Source organism: Pelodiscus sinensis, chromosome 4, assembly GCF_052426305.1.
Source record: "Pelodiscus sinensis isolate ZL-2025 chromosome 4, ASM5242630v1, whole genome shotgun sequence".
Classification (NCBI taxonomy): Eukaryota; Metazoa; Chordata; order Testudines; family Trionychidae; genus Pelodiscus; species Pelodiscus sinensis.
The window spans coordinates 99,705,812-99,721,884 of record NC_143055.1 but is presented as its reverse complement, the minus strand read 5'-3'; the positions used below and the strand labels follow the sequence as shown (position 1 = coordinate 99,721,884).

General features: G+C 42.5%; 1 protein-coding gene across 1 annotated transcript in view; it reads right to left on the bottom strand.

The window, feature by feature from the left end:
• Positions 1 to 912: 912 nt before the first annotated feature.
• Positions 913 to 16,073, bottom strand: part of QRFPR (pyroglutamylated RFamide peptide receptor) — a 69,311-nt gene continuing 54,150 nt past the window's right edge. The window contains exons 2-6 of the mRNA XM_006125586.4: positions 12,863 to 13,021; positions 11,853 to 11,914; positions 10,691 to 10,926; positions 6,300 to 6,397; positions 913 to 2,764 (exon numbers count right to left, since the gene is read on the bottom strand). Coding sequence (XP_006125648.1) covers positions 2,364 to 2,764; positions 6,300 to 6,397; positions 10,691 to 10,926; positions 11,853 to 11,914; positions 12,863 to 13,021 — 956 coding nt within the window. The 3' untranslated portion in view covers positions 913 to 2,363. The remainder of the gene's footprint in view (positions 2,765 to 6,299; positions 6,398 to 10,690; positions 10,927 to 11,852; positions 11,915 to 12,862; positions 13,022 to 16,073) is intronic.

Sequence of the window (16,073 nt, the reverse complement as noted above, 5' to 3'; positions counted from 1 at the left end):
GGGTTACGTCAGTCCGACTTAAGTCGGACCCCTAGTTAAGAACCAGAGGGAAGCGGGGGCCCGCTAGTGTGGGGTGCCTCCCCCACTGTTGCCGCCTCTGGCGGCACGGGGGGTGCTTCCCCCCAGCAGACCAGGGAGACGTGGAGCTAACCCCCCCCCCAGCAGACCAGGGAGACGTGGAGCGGCTTTTCTCGCTGCGGAGGACGCGGGCAGCGGGACCGCCGAGACGCACCGCGGTCCCGCCGCCCGCGTCCTCCGCGGTGAGAAAAGCCGCTCCGCGTCTCCCTGGTCTGCTGGGGGGGGGGCATGCAGCTATTGCGCCCCCCCCACAGCAGACCAGGCTTTTCTGGCCGACGCCTGGGGTAGAGCAGCTGGGGGGCTGCCGGGTTGGTCCCGCAGCGCCGAGGTGCGGCGCTACTGGACCAACCCAGCAGCACCCCAGCTGCTCTGCCCCAGGCGTCCCCAAGTCAGCCGCTGCTGAAACTGACCAGCGGCTGACTACAGGAAGCCCTAGGCAGAGCTGCTCTGCCCCGGGCTTCCTGGAATCAGCCGCTGATCAGTTTCAGCAGCAGCTGAAACCTGGGGTAGAGCAGCTGGGGTAGAGCAGCTGGGGTGCTGCCAGGTTGGTCCCCGCAGCGCCGAAGTACGGTACTGCAGGGACCTACCCAGCAGCGCCCCAGCTGCTCTGTCCCAGGTGTCCAGATTCAGCCGCTGTTGAAACTGATCAGCGGCTGATTCCAGGAAGCCCGAGGCAGAGCAGCTCTGCCTCGGGCTTCCTGGAGTCAGCCGCTGATAAGTTTCAGCAGCGGCTGACTTGGGAACACCTGGGGCAGAGCAGCTGGGGTGCTGCCGGGTTGGTCCAGTAGCGCCGAGGAACAGCGCTGCGGGACCAACCCAGCACCACCCCAGCAGCTCTGCCCCATGCGTGTCCGATTCAGCCGCTGCTGGTCAGTTTCAACAGTGGCTGAATCTGGACGCCAGTTCCGACTTACATACAAATTCAACTTAAGAACAAACCTACAGTCCCTATCTTGTACGTAACCCGGGGACTGCCTGTACTGTGCTATCACTGGACAGAAAGCAGAACATTTAGGGAGGGAGGAAATGCTACACAGAAAAATAAAACTAGAAGATTATGACTTTTACAGGGACTGATCCAAAGCTCACTGAAATCAATGGAAAGATTCCTATTGACTTCAGTAGGTTTTCAATCAGACCCCGTATTTCCATACAGGCCTTATAGTGATGATACTGTTAGGGTGCATCTACACAGCACCCTTGCTTGAAATAAGCTACGCAATTTAAACTACATAAATTGCTGTAGCTTATTTCGAGTTAATTTCAAAATAACTTATTTCGTAATTTGGCGCTGTCTACAGAGTCAACTTTTGAAATAAACTGTTCTTCTGAAACATCCCTTAATCCTCATGGAACAGGGACGTCAGAATAGTGAGACCATTATATTTTGAAATAATGGGCTTGTTTCAAAGATGTGGAATAGCTATTTCGGGATACTAGACATATCCCGAAATAGCGCTACAGTGTAGATGTACCCTTGCAGTTTAGTCAGACAAGGTATCTGAATTAGGACCTTAAACTCAACTATTTTTTAGGGAACACATTCTGCATTTTACTGATTAACTGAACTTCTTGACAATGGAAGTGATGCAGTTTACAGGCCAGTCCACTGTAATATTCATATTTGTATTCAGCTAATTATCCTATGATGACAGCACATCAGATAGACACATGCAAGAAGTACATTGTAGATATCAAATTGGCTTCCCTTTTAAAAAGCCTTAGTATGTATGGTGTGCTTAAGTCTTACTTTAGACAGAAAAATTCTGTCTGGCCTACATAGCAAAAGAGAAATGTATAATACGCCTGATGTGCCTTCTCCAGAGCCTTTGTCCACTGAGCTGCAGAGGGTGGGTCTCAGTAGAAGTAGCATGTTCCATATAGAATCCAGACCTGCTCAGAACTAGTATGTACTCACCCCACTGATAATACCTTCAGGCAATTTGTAGAGTCAGCTATGCACAGTCCCTTGGCCAGCCAGAACACAGGCACAAAGTAAACAGAGTTGTTAATAGAAAAACAGCATGAGTTTGTTCTCATTTGGGGGTAAACCCCAGTCAGCCAGAATTTGTCAGAAGAAAAATATTTTGAGGAATCATAGTGGAACTTGTTTTCCAAAGTTTTATTCTTAATCTCTCTAAAATATATTACTGTTTTGAAAACATTCTATCATCGTAATCCATAAAATATATTCTCTTTTCTCACTTCAGTGTGCAAAGTACAAAAATAAAACAAAATGGTTTGTTGAAAGATATCAAAGATAGGAAGCAAGTCTGTTCATGACACTAGTGTCCATTTTCTAATGCAGAGTGCACAGTGAGTTCAGAGGCAAACAAAGCAAGGTGCCTTTTTGTATTCTTTTTTGCAGCTGGCTGATCGCAGAATTTGACTTCAATGTTACCATCACTGAATGCTTCTCTCCTAGCCTCTAAAGCAGTGGGCTCTCTTTGAAAAAGATTTGCCTTTTGCTGAATCATAGTAATCCCCGAGTTTCCAGGTCGCCTGGAAGGGGATGGGTTTTCCTTGACGGTACAAAAGCAGATTGCAGAGAGGAAATTTTTCTTGAAGTTCTTGTTCATAAAGGCATAGACCATAGGGTTACAAATGGAATTGAAAAACCCAACGATCTGAACAATTGCAAAAATCATCTTGATTGTGACATCGTCATACTCACTTTCAAAATTACCTGGGAAAAAAGAAATATAATTATATAGATACCCACACACTGTATCTATTTAAACCCACCCTTGTAAATTAGAAGCTCTTGCTCAGCTTCAAGAAAAACGTCTTAGATGTGTTTATCCATTTTAATAAAAAGTTTTGACCAGAAAGCAAAAAAAGAAAAAAAAAGAGTCATTCATGAACTGCAAAAGTAATAGACACAAAGCTACCACTCAGTTACACACATTGTTCCCTATGTTCCATCTTTATTTCAGATTTGTAAATGCTGTTTTTGTCACCCAATACGGTCCTCTGGCTTTTTTACAACTCATTCACTGGGAAACTAGCTCTCCTCTATGCTCCACACTTTGGGTCCAATCCAGGATGCATATAAGCCAGTAAAGCTCCAGCCATTTAAAATAAATATTAATGATGAGTATTTATAGAGTACTTCACATGTTCAAAGCACTTTAAATAGTAGTTGGGAGTGTGGCCTAATAGAAAGTGAACAGTATTGGGACTAACAAGAGCTGGATCCTATTCCCAGCTCCTCCACTGGCCTGCTGGGTAAATCGCTGTACCTCAGTTTCCCCATCTGCAAAACAGAGATAATGATACTGACTCCTTTGTAAAGTGCTTTGACATCAATGGATGAAAAGCTCTATAAAAGTGAGTTATCAGCTAGGTAAATACTACACCCATTTTAAAAACAAAGGAAAAGAAGCAAGGAGAAGAGACAAGCCAGGCAACAAGTCAGTAGCAGAGTTGGGATTCCAATTTAAAATCAACTCATAGTCCTGTGCTTAACTAACCAGGCTTTACTTCTGTCCACCTATACCAACAATTGAATTCATTTCAGAGTCTCATCTATGGTTAATGTAGAAGTAGGGTTTTGCCTTCAAGGAACAGAGTGACCTGGACTTTATACAAACATGCATGTCCTCTTGCATGCACAAAATCACCTCTGGAAATGAATTAGAATCTGGTTGTAAATAATAACACTGATTGTCAGGATACGGCTTAAAAATACAGTATTTACTGATAATCATAGTCAGTCACATGCTGCATAAATACAGAATTCCAAAAATATATAATTATGGTTCACACTGAAATAGATGTAATCAGACCAATGTCCATTCAAAGTTAAACACATGAAATCAGTTTCTTCAGTGAAATGGAAATGTTGGTCCGCTATCACTCTCTCTCTGTGTCTCTCTCCATTCATAAAGACTTCTAAGAAAATGCAAGTTACATTCCCCTATTTCTCATGGGCTCCAACTTTTGAATATTCAATGTAATAAAATATTAAACATTGATTTTCCTCTTAATTTTTCCAAAAGAGGTGTTCCCAAACTAGAAAATTAAAATGAAAGGTGACAGATTTTTTTTTGCTTTGTTATTTAACAATAAACCCTATTGATCAGGCAACAGTCCAAGTAGCAGAGAGAGTGATTAGTGACATGGAGAGAAGTATGAGGTTAAGAAAACTACAGGCTTATCATTCAAAAAAGGAACATTTATATATAATGGTTGGTTGACATTGGTTGGAATGAACCATGTGTTTTCAATTGATTAATCAATGGAGGACGAGAAATGCATCAGCCCCATTGTTCTGTGCTGATACTTAATTGCTAGTATTTTAAAGTAGATCTTTGGTATTTGAGGCCTGGCAGGTGTCAGGATCCCCAATCTGGTTCAAATTTCTGAGACAATCAAAGCAGTATCCAAAAATTTCTTGACCCAAAACCCACAGATAGTCTCGGATTTGCAATGAATATGTTTTGACCTGCAACAACAACAAGGAGTCGGGTGGCATTTTAAAGACAAACAAATGTATTAGAGCATAAAGCTTTCATGAGCTACAGCTCATTTCCTCAGATGCTGAAGAGAAAAAGGCAGACAGACAAAGCGGGGGGTGGGAAGGGGAGGATACAGAGATGGGAGTGTGACAACAGTGCTATTTAAAATCAGTCTGACACTCTTTGGGGTAGTTAGAAGGGTTATGGCACTTCTGGTATTTCCAGTGCTTGCATTTCTGCCACTTCTTGAGCACGGCACTCACATGCTGATTTTGCTCCTCCTCCATGCACCAAAGGGGAAAGCAAGGGAAAGGCAAGCCTGACAGGGGCCTCTGAGATCCTGGGCACCAGAACAGGTCTGCCGGCTACCAATTCCTTGTCCTGTGAGATATGGCACAGACTTGAGATGAAGCAACGGTAGGAAGGAGACATTTTACATTCAGATTTGGGAGCAGGTGTCAGTGTTTTTCTCATCTGATACCAGCTGTGTTAATTGCTGTCCCCAGTAAGGGACTGTGATGGGGCAAAGAGAACCCACAACTGCAGCAAAGGAAAATCTATGGACCCCACTAGCTCTCTCTCACTATATCTGCAGCCAATGCCAAGCTTAGAAAGAGGGATACAAGGAGAGAGACTGACTTAAGTCAGGGCTGAGAGAACTAGTCGTAATGAGAATCAGAGTAGCTGTGAAGTGAAAGGAAAACAGAAGAAAACAATGGAATATTGAACAGCTGGGAGGAAGATGAGGAAACAATTTTAAATGAAAACTTCAGTATGAAGTTCCAAAAGCTATAAAAAGAACAAAAATATTACTCCAGGCAGGAAGGTACGAGCTTTGAAAGGCTTAAACACCTATCTGATAAAACTCTGTGGATGATACTAAGACTGGACAATAGAATATGAGGAAGAGATTTAGGTTGGATATTAGGAAAACTTCCTAACTGTCAGGGTGATTAAGCACTGGAATAAATTGCCTACAGAAGTTGTGGAATCTCAGATTTTTAAAAGCAGGTTAGACAAACACCTGTCAGGAATGGTCTAGATTAGATAATATTTAGTTCTGCCATGAGAGCAGGGGACTGGACTAGCTGAGCTCTCTAAGTCCCTTCCAGTCCTATGATTCTAAGCTTCCCCCAGTCGGGCTTTCAGTGCTGCCCAGCTCACACACCCAGAGTTCTGGCTGCTGCTGTTCCTGTTGTAATGGCCAAGGTGGGAAGGAGTCCTGGACCCTATTAAATCTCCAGACCCAGTTACAGCTGATACTTTTGCCCCTCCCCTCCTAATTAGCAGCCATGCCTCTATCACAGTGATTCTTAACTCACAGGTCCCATGCAGTCCAATTAGCACACAGTTACAGCCCAGCTGTGTGCTAAAAATATCCTGGTTCCTGCTGTCTGGTGCCATTCAGCCAGATTCACAGCCTGACCCCACATGATGGGGTCCAGGATCTGGGTCCTGGTTGCTTGGCTCCATGTCCCATTGTGTGGAGAGGTCTCTGGGTGGAAGGTGCGGGGCATAGGGGTCTGTGAGAGATTTTTGTGGGGGGACACGATGGCATTAAATCTGCAACCCACATAGTTTGAAACCCACTGCTCTATCACCAGAGACAGTGTTTATTATTCCAGATTTAAAAGCATACATTCACTCTTGCTATCTGGTAATGGGTGCGTTAGATACAATATCAGTGATTCCATTACTGAAAAATAAAGAAACACTCAAAAAGGAAATGCTTTACTTTTCCGAAGTGTGGCAGATACTCACTGTATTCTATCATCATGTGAATCACATGGAAAGGGGCCCAGCAGACTGCAAATAAAACCACCACCATCACCATCATAACGATTGCTCGCTTCTTCTTCCTGAAATTACACTATGGTAGTTTTTACAGAATAACTTTGAATAAACTGCTGATTAACACAAATGCCTCAGGATCAGTTTCTAAAGGTATTTAGGTGCCTCAAGATGCAGGTAGGCACAAAGGTGCCCATTTGCTTAACCCTCCTTGAAATCACTGTATATTACTGACTCAAATTAAATGAGTAATAAATAAACACAGCCATGTCATATTTTCCCAATGCAGGATCTAATTTGAAATGCAAACTCTGCTTACTTTCATGAAATTGCACTAAAACTCTGCCATTTACTTATGCAGCTCTAAATATTTGGTACACTGAATGCAGTCCCTCTCCCACATTCAGATTATTGATGAGAACCCAGACTTCGAATTATTTTCAAAAGTGACTAGTCATTAAGTGATTAGTCTGAGGGTCCAATCTGCAACACATTAAAGTGGCTTGACTTTCACAACATGGATGCTAAGCATGGTCTGAAAAAAAATCAGGCCTCTCCTTGGTTGTCTGGAGTAGGGCACTCAAATGGAGGTACCGTAATCCCAGAATGCCAATGCCTGAATGCCAATTGGCAGAGACCCTTTCTCCCCATGCACATCGTAGCTCACATTAGACCTGACACACTGATTGCCCCCAACAACGCTGTAATAATATACATCCCAAGGGTGCTGTGTAAGGTATCCTACATAAACTGGTGATACACAATCATTGTAGGGTATACATCTGGGTTGTGCATGAGTTATAGATGTGTGCTGGAAATAAGGTCCTAAAAGGTGTTTGGGAGGCAGAGTGTAACCCCAACCTATCCTAGACAGAAAAATGTGTATTTACCTATCTGAATAGCTTGGTTACAGGCAGCAAACAGTGAAAGCACATATACATAAAAGATAAATAAAGCCATCAAACTAAACAAACAGGGGTGGAGAAAACAATCACAGTGAGGGACAGAAACAGCACCCCAGGAAACCTTTCTGGCTCCAGAGGAAGAGACAATGGACTTTGAGTAATTCAAGGAGATCAAAAAAACATTCCGTTTTTCATAACTGAGGGGATAATGGAGTACAGCCTCTTATGAGCTATAAAAGCTAGGGCCTCTTGACCTAAAAGACAAGAGCTGCTGGAAACTTGATGCAAGTGAAAAACCTGCGTAGACAAAGACTGTAACTTGCTAAAATTGAGTTTCAGTCACTAGAGAGGTACAGTTACAAATAAAACAGAATACTGACACTTAAATATCTATTCATTAGTAATAAAATAATTTGTTTTATTACAAAATAAACACAATGCTCTGTATTAACAGTGGAAGGCAAATCATCAGCTAACTGAACATACAGAGTCATGCACTGTCTCTTTTGTAATAGTGAACTCAGTAACTTTAGGAAAAGCAAGATTTGGATGGGCAGAATCCAGAAGAGTTTACTGGCAAGATAGACAAGTTATTGTGTTGGGAAACTGAGGTAGAGCAGTACCACATTGGCTCACAGTTCTAGGTGTCCAGAGCCAGAAATCACAAGCAGTATAGTCTGGCAGTGGGGTCTCTGATGGAAGGGCGGAGCCAGGGGTAGCCAGCTCCCTCCCCAGTTCCTGAGCACTCAAAGCCACGCTGAGTGCCTGGTATGGTGCTTCAACACTAATTCTAAGGAGTCTGGGTATCTGGCCACTATCACTGCTGCTGCAGTAGCAGAGTTGGCATCCAAGAGCTCTGGGCCCCTTTGAAACACCAGGCTCCAGTGCAACTGCCCCCTTTGCTCCCCCACCCCTTTGTTGATGGGCCTGTAGTCTGGATTTACATACAACTTGCTGGCTGACTAAGGTTCACACCTCAAGCCCTGGTAATATAGATGTGTAAGTGATTCAGAGAAGGCATTGATAGAGAGATTGGCATGCTGTATGCAAAAGAATAAAACTCCTGGCTTTGGGAAGCTTTAAAACCTCTGTGCCTTTGCATGCCAAGTACACTTTAGCTAAAAGTCTAGTATACATTTTAGACGTTGGTGTACAGGATTGCATTCCAGCAAAAATTCCCAGGGGAAGTAATGTATTAATTATGTCTAACACCTTTAATATGGTAACCTGCAGCAAAAGCAAATATCACTCTGTAGTGTCAGGAAGGAACTATGAAGACGAAGAAACAACTCAGGGAGAAAGGACATCCCTGGCTCTAACTTACCAGACAAAGTGAGTCTCCAGGGAGAAGGGGGAGAGAGGCTCCAATCAGAGCAGACAGACAGCAGGAATTTGCATCAGAGTATGGAGCAGTCCCATCCCTAGACAGCATGAGACCTATCCTTAGGGAACCGCAGTTGGGGAAAATAGGAAGGTTTTTTTTGAAGAGGAGAGAAGAATGCATAGAGAGAGTCCAATGGGAAAAAATTAAAAGTACTGGTAAGCTTTACAAGCAGTTGGCTTTGCCTGGTAAGCATTGCAGGGAGTTAATGACATTAGTCTACAACTGTCCTTTTGCAGGCCTCTTGGGGACTTATGAAAGATTGAAAAGCAATTTTTATTGCACATATATAAGATAGGAGATTACTGTAGGTTTGTGATTTATATCCAGAGTGCAAGGACCTGCATGGTCTCACAAAAATCCCATACAACCCTTCCCTCTGATCAAGTAGGCATGTCTTAAGGTGGAATGATATTGTGGAACCTATGCCTCAGCCTACCCAAAGGAAAAAGAAATATATTTTGGTGTCTGAAGGGCTCCTGGTACCCAAAACCATGAGTCACTGTTGAAAATTTTGGCCCAAAGGTTAAGTTTAGGGCTACAGTTAAGGTGCCCAGAAATCACAGTAGTGTGTTATAAACATGGATGGATCATTTTATGTAGTTTTTTCAAACATCTGTAAATATGTGATTTAATTATTTGACAGCTTTTACCTCACTCTTTTAATGCAAAAGATAATTAATTAATTTATGGTAGACAGTCTAGAGAATATTGTATTTTAAACATCAATGTTGTTATATCTATTCGAGCACATCCAATTCTGATATCTAGAGAGGGACAAACAGCTCAAAAATCCATGATAGATCAAAAAGATAGATCTTTTTCTGGGCTCTGGAATACTGACTGTCTCATTACTCCATCCATGTCCAATATAGGTAAGGAACTGGATGGAACCTTACTGCCTGATCATTTTTGTTGCTTGAGGATAGTTTTTGGAGGACTGGGGTCTGTCTATACCATCTATTAGGGGTACTTGTTATGCTTTCACCAGAACACTTTGCAGGCTGAGGATGTCTGAATTTATTATTACTCATGAACTCCCAGAGAACATTATTACCACCATGAGTTATGAACCCAAGATAAATTTGTACCACTTGAGCTACAGTAATAGTTCCACTAGCAGGCAGAAGGAGTAGAATCTTATTCTCTATGCGGAGGAGTTACTAAGTGTGGGTGGGCGCCCACTTTACAAGAACGTTACATTACTATTTTATTCCATTTTGCAATTTCATCATTATCCTCATTTTGACTAACGTTACCCACTTGACTGAGACATCTACTTATTATTCTCCTTGGATTCCATATTTAATGTGGTACTCCCCTGTTTTCTGTGCACACACTACTAGAAGCTGCCATCACACTAGGAAACAAACTTGCCAAATTAAATGAAAATTGCACTGTAATACATAAAATAGGGCAATTGCTATACTAAATTGCAAAGAAGTGTAACTAACCATGCTCTTTAGTTGTCTGCTTGTTAATTATTCATTTTTTTTCACAGCATTTCAAACTAAGTTGCCATCTGGATGGTCTCACGAGGCACACACAAAAAAAAAAAACCCACAAACCTGAGGGCATTTAGTTCTCTTTAGAATCTGCCATAAATTAGAGTGTATCATGTTAGCTTTCAGATAAGTTCTCATTCTTTTTTATTTAATGTGCTACTTAGTCTGTAAGAGGCTGATAGAACAGTGATTATAGACACACAGTTAAATAATGAACTCGCCTTAGAAAACTTTTGATATTATTCATCTTATTACAGGTGCATTCTAAAGGGAATTGTATTTAATTACTCCTAATCTGCCTCAGGAATATAACAAACTGCTGCTTCTTTCCAATTCATGGCCTGCATTTTAAGTATCCAGTGTGGCACATCTTAAAAGAACCCAATTTTCAGAGTATAGGTTTTTAGTAATATTTGAAAACCAGACCCTTATAAAGTGTTGCAAATTGGGCACCAAGTATTAAATCATTAGTCATTTTTTAAAATCGTGTCCATCACTTCCCTTGTTTCCAGTTCCCAGATTTGCTTTTCCAAACTCAAAGTTCTAACTATATGTGTTTATTGTACAAACCTTGATATTTTAGACATTTCATTCCCATGGATGGTTTGAAGAACGGAAGCATCTCCCACTCGTTTCTTAATCCAGAGTTCATATCCAATCTTACTGTAGAGCAGAAGCATCAGCATCAGTGGAACAAGGAAGAGTATGACAAGAATGAAGGTGGCATATATCTTTTGATGAACAGCACTGGTCCACTCTTCCAAACAACAAACATGCTCTTTTTCATACAGAAAGTCATATTTAATCTGTAACACATGAAATAGAAGTGAGTCCACTTTAAGAAGTACCCTAACTATGAAGAATGTCACATTTTCTAAAGACCTTTGCTTTATAACCTGAATTCAGTGGAGAGACCATGCAAGTGAATTCAGTGGAGAGACCCCGGGCTCAGCTGTGTAGGGCTACCCTTTGAAACGCGGAGGCGGCATTCAAAGGGCAGCAGCTTCACAGCTGATCCCCAACGGCTCAACTGTGCAGCTGCTGCCCTTTGAACTCCACCTCTGCATTTCAAAGGGGCAACCCTGCACAGCTGAGCCCGAGGTCAGCTGTGCAGCGCTGCCCCTCTGAAGTACCCTCTTCCGCCCCCCCCCCCCGCTTTGCTGCCTCTATCTGATAGAGGCAGCAAGGGGGAAGGGGGAATTAACCAGTCGACTGACTATCTGATAAACTTTTACTTATCGACTAGTCCTTAACATCTCTAATACAAATCAATAAGTTAATGACAAATTTAAAACATAGAACTACATAGTGGATGAAAGAGCAACAGTGTGTCCAATTTATTTAGCCTTCCATGAGATTTTGATAAATAACCTCATTGGAGTGGTTGAACCAGTGCTTGTGACAGGAGAGATCATCTAGTCAGGCCTCTGCTAGGAACAGCAGGGACAGGTTGCTGAATGCAAGGAGCTGCCTGAGGTGAGCACCCCCATATCTGCGGCCTTGAAACCTCCTACATCCAAACTTCCTTCCAGAGCCCATGCCCTGCACCCCTTGTGCCCTGCACTCCCGCCCATGTTGCACCCCCTCGCATACCCAAACTCCCTCTCTCTTAGTTAACCTGTGTTTTTCCATTTATAAACACTCCCCATTCCCCAACATGCCAGCTTTTAATGCTAAATCTGAAACAAGGACTCCCTCTGAAAGTGTGATTACATTATATGTCATAACATACCTCCAGTCGCTGCACATGCCACATAGGTGACCCAACAATAACTGCCAGCAACCAAACTATTCCTGTAAACAAATAAACATCTCTTTAATGCTCAGCAGCACTAGGAACGTCACACAAATTCATTTTACTTTTAACTGCTTCAATTAGCAAAACACAGTGATGTGGAATTTCATGTTGCAAACTAAACTCTAAATTTACAGTCAAGTTTGATAGTCAACATTTGTGGACAATTGACTTATTGTAGATATGAAAAATAGCAACACTTTTCATCTAGCCCCTTCAGCAGGTGTTTCCTTCCCAAGTGTCTCAGAAGCTTTCATTCTAAAGGGCAGCTACATTTGATTCCCAGACAACATCTGCCCTGTGAAAAGCAAGATCAACATTGCCATATGTTCTCTTTGCTTACAGATATGAACAATGAGTACAGCCTTGGCAACTGGTGTCTCTCTTCAGCAGTACTCTTATATTTTGAGCATCTCTTGCAAAATAACTGTAACAAGGTTATCGAAATCCGAGACAAAACCTATTCAAACGTAAACTATTTTGGACTAGAAACCAAGGCTTACCCAATTACTCACAAAGAGGATAGCAGCAGGGGTGGTTACTTCAATTTACATTAGTTTGTGAACATCCCCCCCCCCCAATCAGGCTTTTTTGTGGCAGGCAAATTTACAATTTACACCATCCACAACTTTTTCAAAGGAAACAGAGGTGAGGACAGTGTTTCTGGGCCACTTCATAGAATATGGCAAGAGTTATCAGTAATTCGCAACTTCTATACCCTTGCATGGAGCAATAGCTTCTCTTTTCTCTTCAACTCTCTCACGCCTGTTACATCCAATAGAATCAATAGACAACGTGTGTTGTATGACAAATAAGAACAGCCATACTGAGTCATACCAAAAGTCCATCTAGCCCAGTGTCCTACCTCAGATAGTAAAGCCAGGTTCCCTGGAAGGAATGAACAGAACAGGTGATCATCAAATGATCGGAGCTGCCTGTGATCTTACCCAGCATTGTGAAAGCTCTTCTGTTGGTGTACTGCCATTTCATTTTTAATGGATGCACAATTCCCTGATGTCTTTCCACAGCAATGCAGGTCATCGTCAGAATCTCAGCAACAATTGCAGCAGATTGAACAAACGGTACCATTTTGCAAGCAAAGGCACCTGTGGAGCATGTAACCATGGTGATTAAGAAAAACAAGCAGCCCAGGTAGTTAGTAAAGTGATATTAAGAACAAACTAATTAACTTCCTTGGTATATTTATTTCAAAACCTTGACTTCTAGGAAGTTCCTTTCAAGTATGTGTTACACATGGTTCCTTGCACTCCCATAATATTCAGAGCTATTTGAGATTTTTATCTTTAAATTGCATGAAAAAGAAGAAAGACCTTCTCTGTCCTCTTGCCCAACTCCATAATAACCTAAGATTCTTCCTAAGTGTTTTATTAAGTTTTGTTCGATCTACTTTTAAATGTCCTAAGTTACATGATAGCTACAATATACATATCCCCTGGGAGGTTGTTTTGCAGTCTTATCTATCAGGCTATTTTTCCTGGTATTCATCTGATTTTTTTCTTTTCTTGATCATCTCATAACTTCTAATTATATCCCATTATTTTCCTCCCTCTGAGATGCTTACATCCTCCAAAATATGCATAGCCTTCAGTTGTCCTTTTAGGTACCATTTAGCCAAGCTGTTAGCTTTTCACTCTTAATAGGTCTCTCATAAATCAACACCTTAACTATTTTTTCACTTTTCTAATCTTATTTTATTAGCAAGGCCATCAGAATTGAATGTAGTATTCTAGTTACCAAAAGCTCACATGGACTTTCCTGAAACAAAAAACATTACATTATGCTTCTGTAAAGCTGGCCCTAAAGAATTGTACTTTGGTTTTTATTGCTGCTCTAATTAATTGTGAATACATATTAATTTGAAACCTGCTATTATTTAGTCATTCTGAATTGTTGATTTTTACTATCTCCGAAAATATAGTTATAGTTTGGATTATTCCTTCCCACATGTATTCCCTTATATTAACCTCTTCCCAAACTGAAACTTGTCATTGTCAGTCTAATACTTCTAATCCTGAGGTCATTGTCCTTAACTCTCCCTTCTTTGGAATAATTTGTAATCCCTTAAATAATTGCCATATTCTCTTTAGATCATTAATAAAAGTGGTAGGTTCTTTTGTTTTTGCAAACTGCATGCAGGTAAATCTGGGTACAGTCCCAATAAAGCCAAGAAAATTGCATGGGAGAAACTGAGAACTGTATTGCTTTCCCTGCATGTTTGACCAGCAGACTTACCCGGCGTTGCCCAGGTCCTTCAGGGAAGGGGGCTGGTGGTGTGCAGGAGAAGGGGGCAGAAGTCAGGGCAGGGCCCTAGGGATATGAGGGGAGTGCAGGAAAAAGGGGGCAAAGTACAAGAGTGAGGGTTGGAGGGTGAGGAGGCGTATGAGTGAGGGTTGGGGGGTGAGAAGGGGCTCAGGGCACGAGGTCCCATGTGGCATGGGACCTTTTCTCTCCCTCCCTGTCCACCAGGGGCCTTTTCTCTCCTCCAGCGTGGTCCCTCACAACCTCCCCCAGCTGCCAGTTACATTTTCTTCCTTCTCCCCCCACCCCCGCCCAGTACAGCCTCCCTCCACACATCAGGGCCTTTTTCCTCTCTCACCCTGCATGCCTCTGGCCATCAGGGCCATTTTATCTCCCCTCTCCACAGTACATCTCTTCCCCACATCAGGGTGTTTTGTTCTCCCTCCCCGCCCCCCCAGTGCATCTCCTTCCCCACCTCCCAAAATGTTTTGTCTCTCCTTGTGTCTCACTCCCCTCCCCCACAGTCGCCAGGGGCATTTTATCTCCCCCGTCCCACTGTGCCTTGCCCCTGCCCTGGCTGCCAGGGTGGTTTTCTCTTGCTCCAGTGCACCTCACAGCTGCCAGGAAAATTTCTCTCCTCAAGTCCCCCACCTTGGCTGCCAGATGCCTTTTTTTCTGCTCCTCTCCCTCCCCCACAGCTGGCCCTTGGCACTGCAGCCATGGGCCAGAAAGGGGGGAAAGGGTTTGGGGCAGGAAGGCTACTTAGTCAGTCAGCTGGTGGAACCCACACACCTACTGAATGTGGTTCACTATCCCATATAGTGGCACTTAAACCACTTACAGAGAGAAAAGAATGAGTTTGCTCTACAGCCTTAGCTGAGAGAGATCTGGCTTTATAGTTCAAGCTGTAGAGACTCATGCACTAAGCTCCAGAGGCTGCAGATTCAGGTCTGCCAGTCAGTGTTATGCTGGGGGGCAAGATGGAGCCCCAACACTGCTGTCCACTCCTTTAGTGTACAGTTGCCCCCACTGGCCACTCTCATATCATGCGTCTCTGAGCAGCAGCCCATCCCTTTGCATGTTATGGGAAACAGTCCTTTCCATGGGCTTCCAGTTGACCTGGTACAACCAAACCGTGACCTTGTTTTTAAGATAGGAGAAGAGGAAACTACATAACAAATTTGGTGGCCCTGGCTGTTGTTACAGATTAGGAGCAATACTTGAACAAATGGACTCACAGACAGGCACACAGACAGACACTCTAAAATATATAGAGATTTGTTTCAGAATTAATTGTAAAAGAGTGTCTAAGTGCACATTACACAAACAATGATACACAGAAAACAAGGGAGGGGAGTGAGAAGAGAAATCAAACCAAGGTTCAGTCCTGCCCTCTGCTGTGCAAAGTGGTGATGGGAACAGGTATGGGGAACTTCCCCAAATGGTGTACAGCAGGGGTTCTAAAATTTTTTGACATGGGGACCAGTAAATCCATTCACGAGCTTAAGCAAATGATGAACATGCAAAAAAATTGTTTCTCGTCCTCCCAAAGCCCCCAGTGCCAGCTTTTAATACAGTCACCTACAGTATTCTTGTCAGCAAGTTAAGGGAATATGGATTGGATAAATGGGCTGTAAAATGGATAGAAAGCTGGCTAGACCAGGGTTTCCCAAACTTTTTACTTTAGTTGGAACCCCTTTTTTTTCAGTACTGTTTTCTATAGCCCAAAACTATAAATACATATAAAAAAAGAATGAAAAATGAATACATTTTCACTGTTTATTATTTATTCACAATAATAACAGTATGTAATATAAATCTTGATATAAAATACTGCCTAACTTATTACCTTAATTACAATTTAACCAGTAGAATTTTAACAGTTGTAAAGTTTATTTA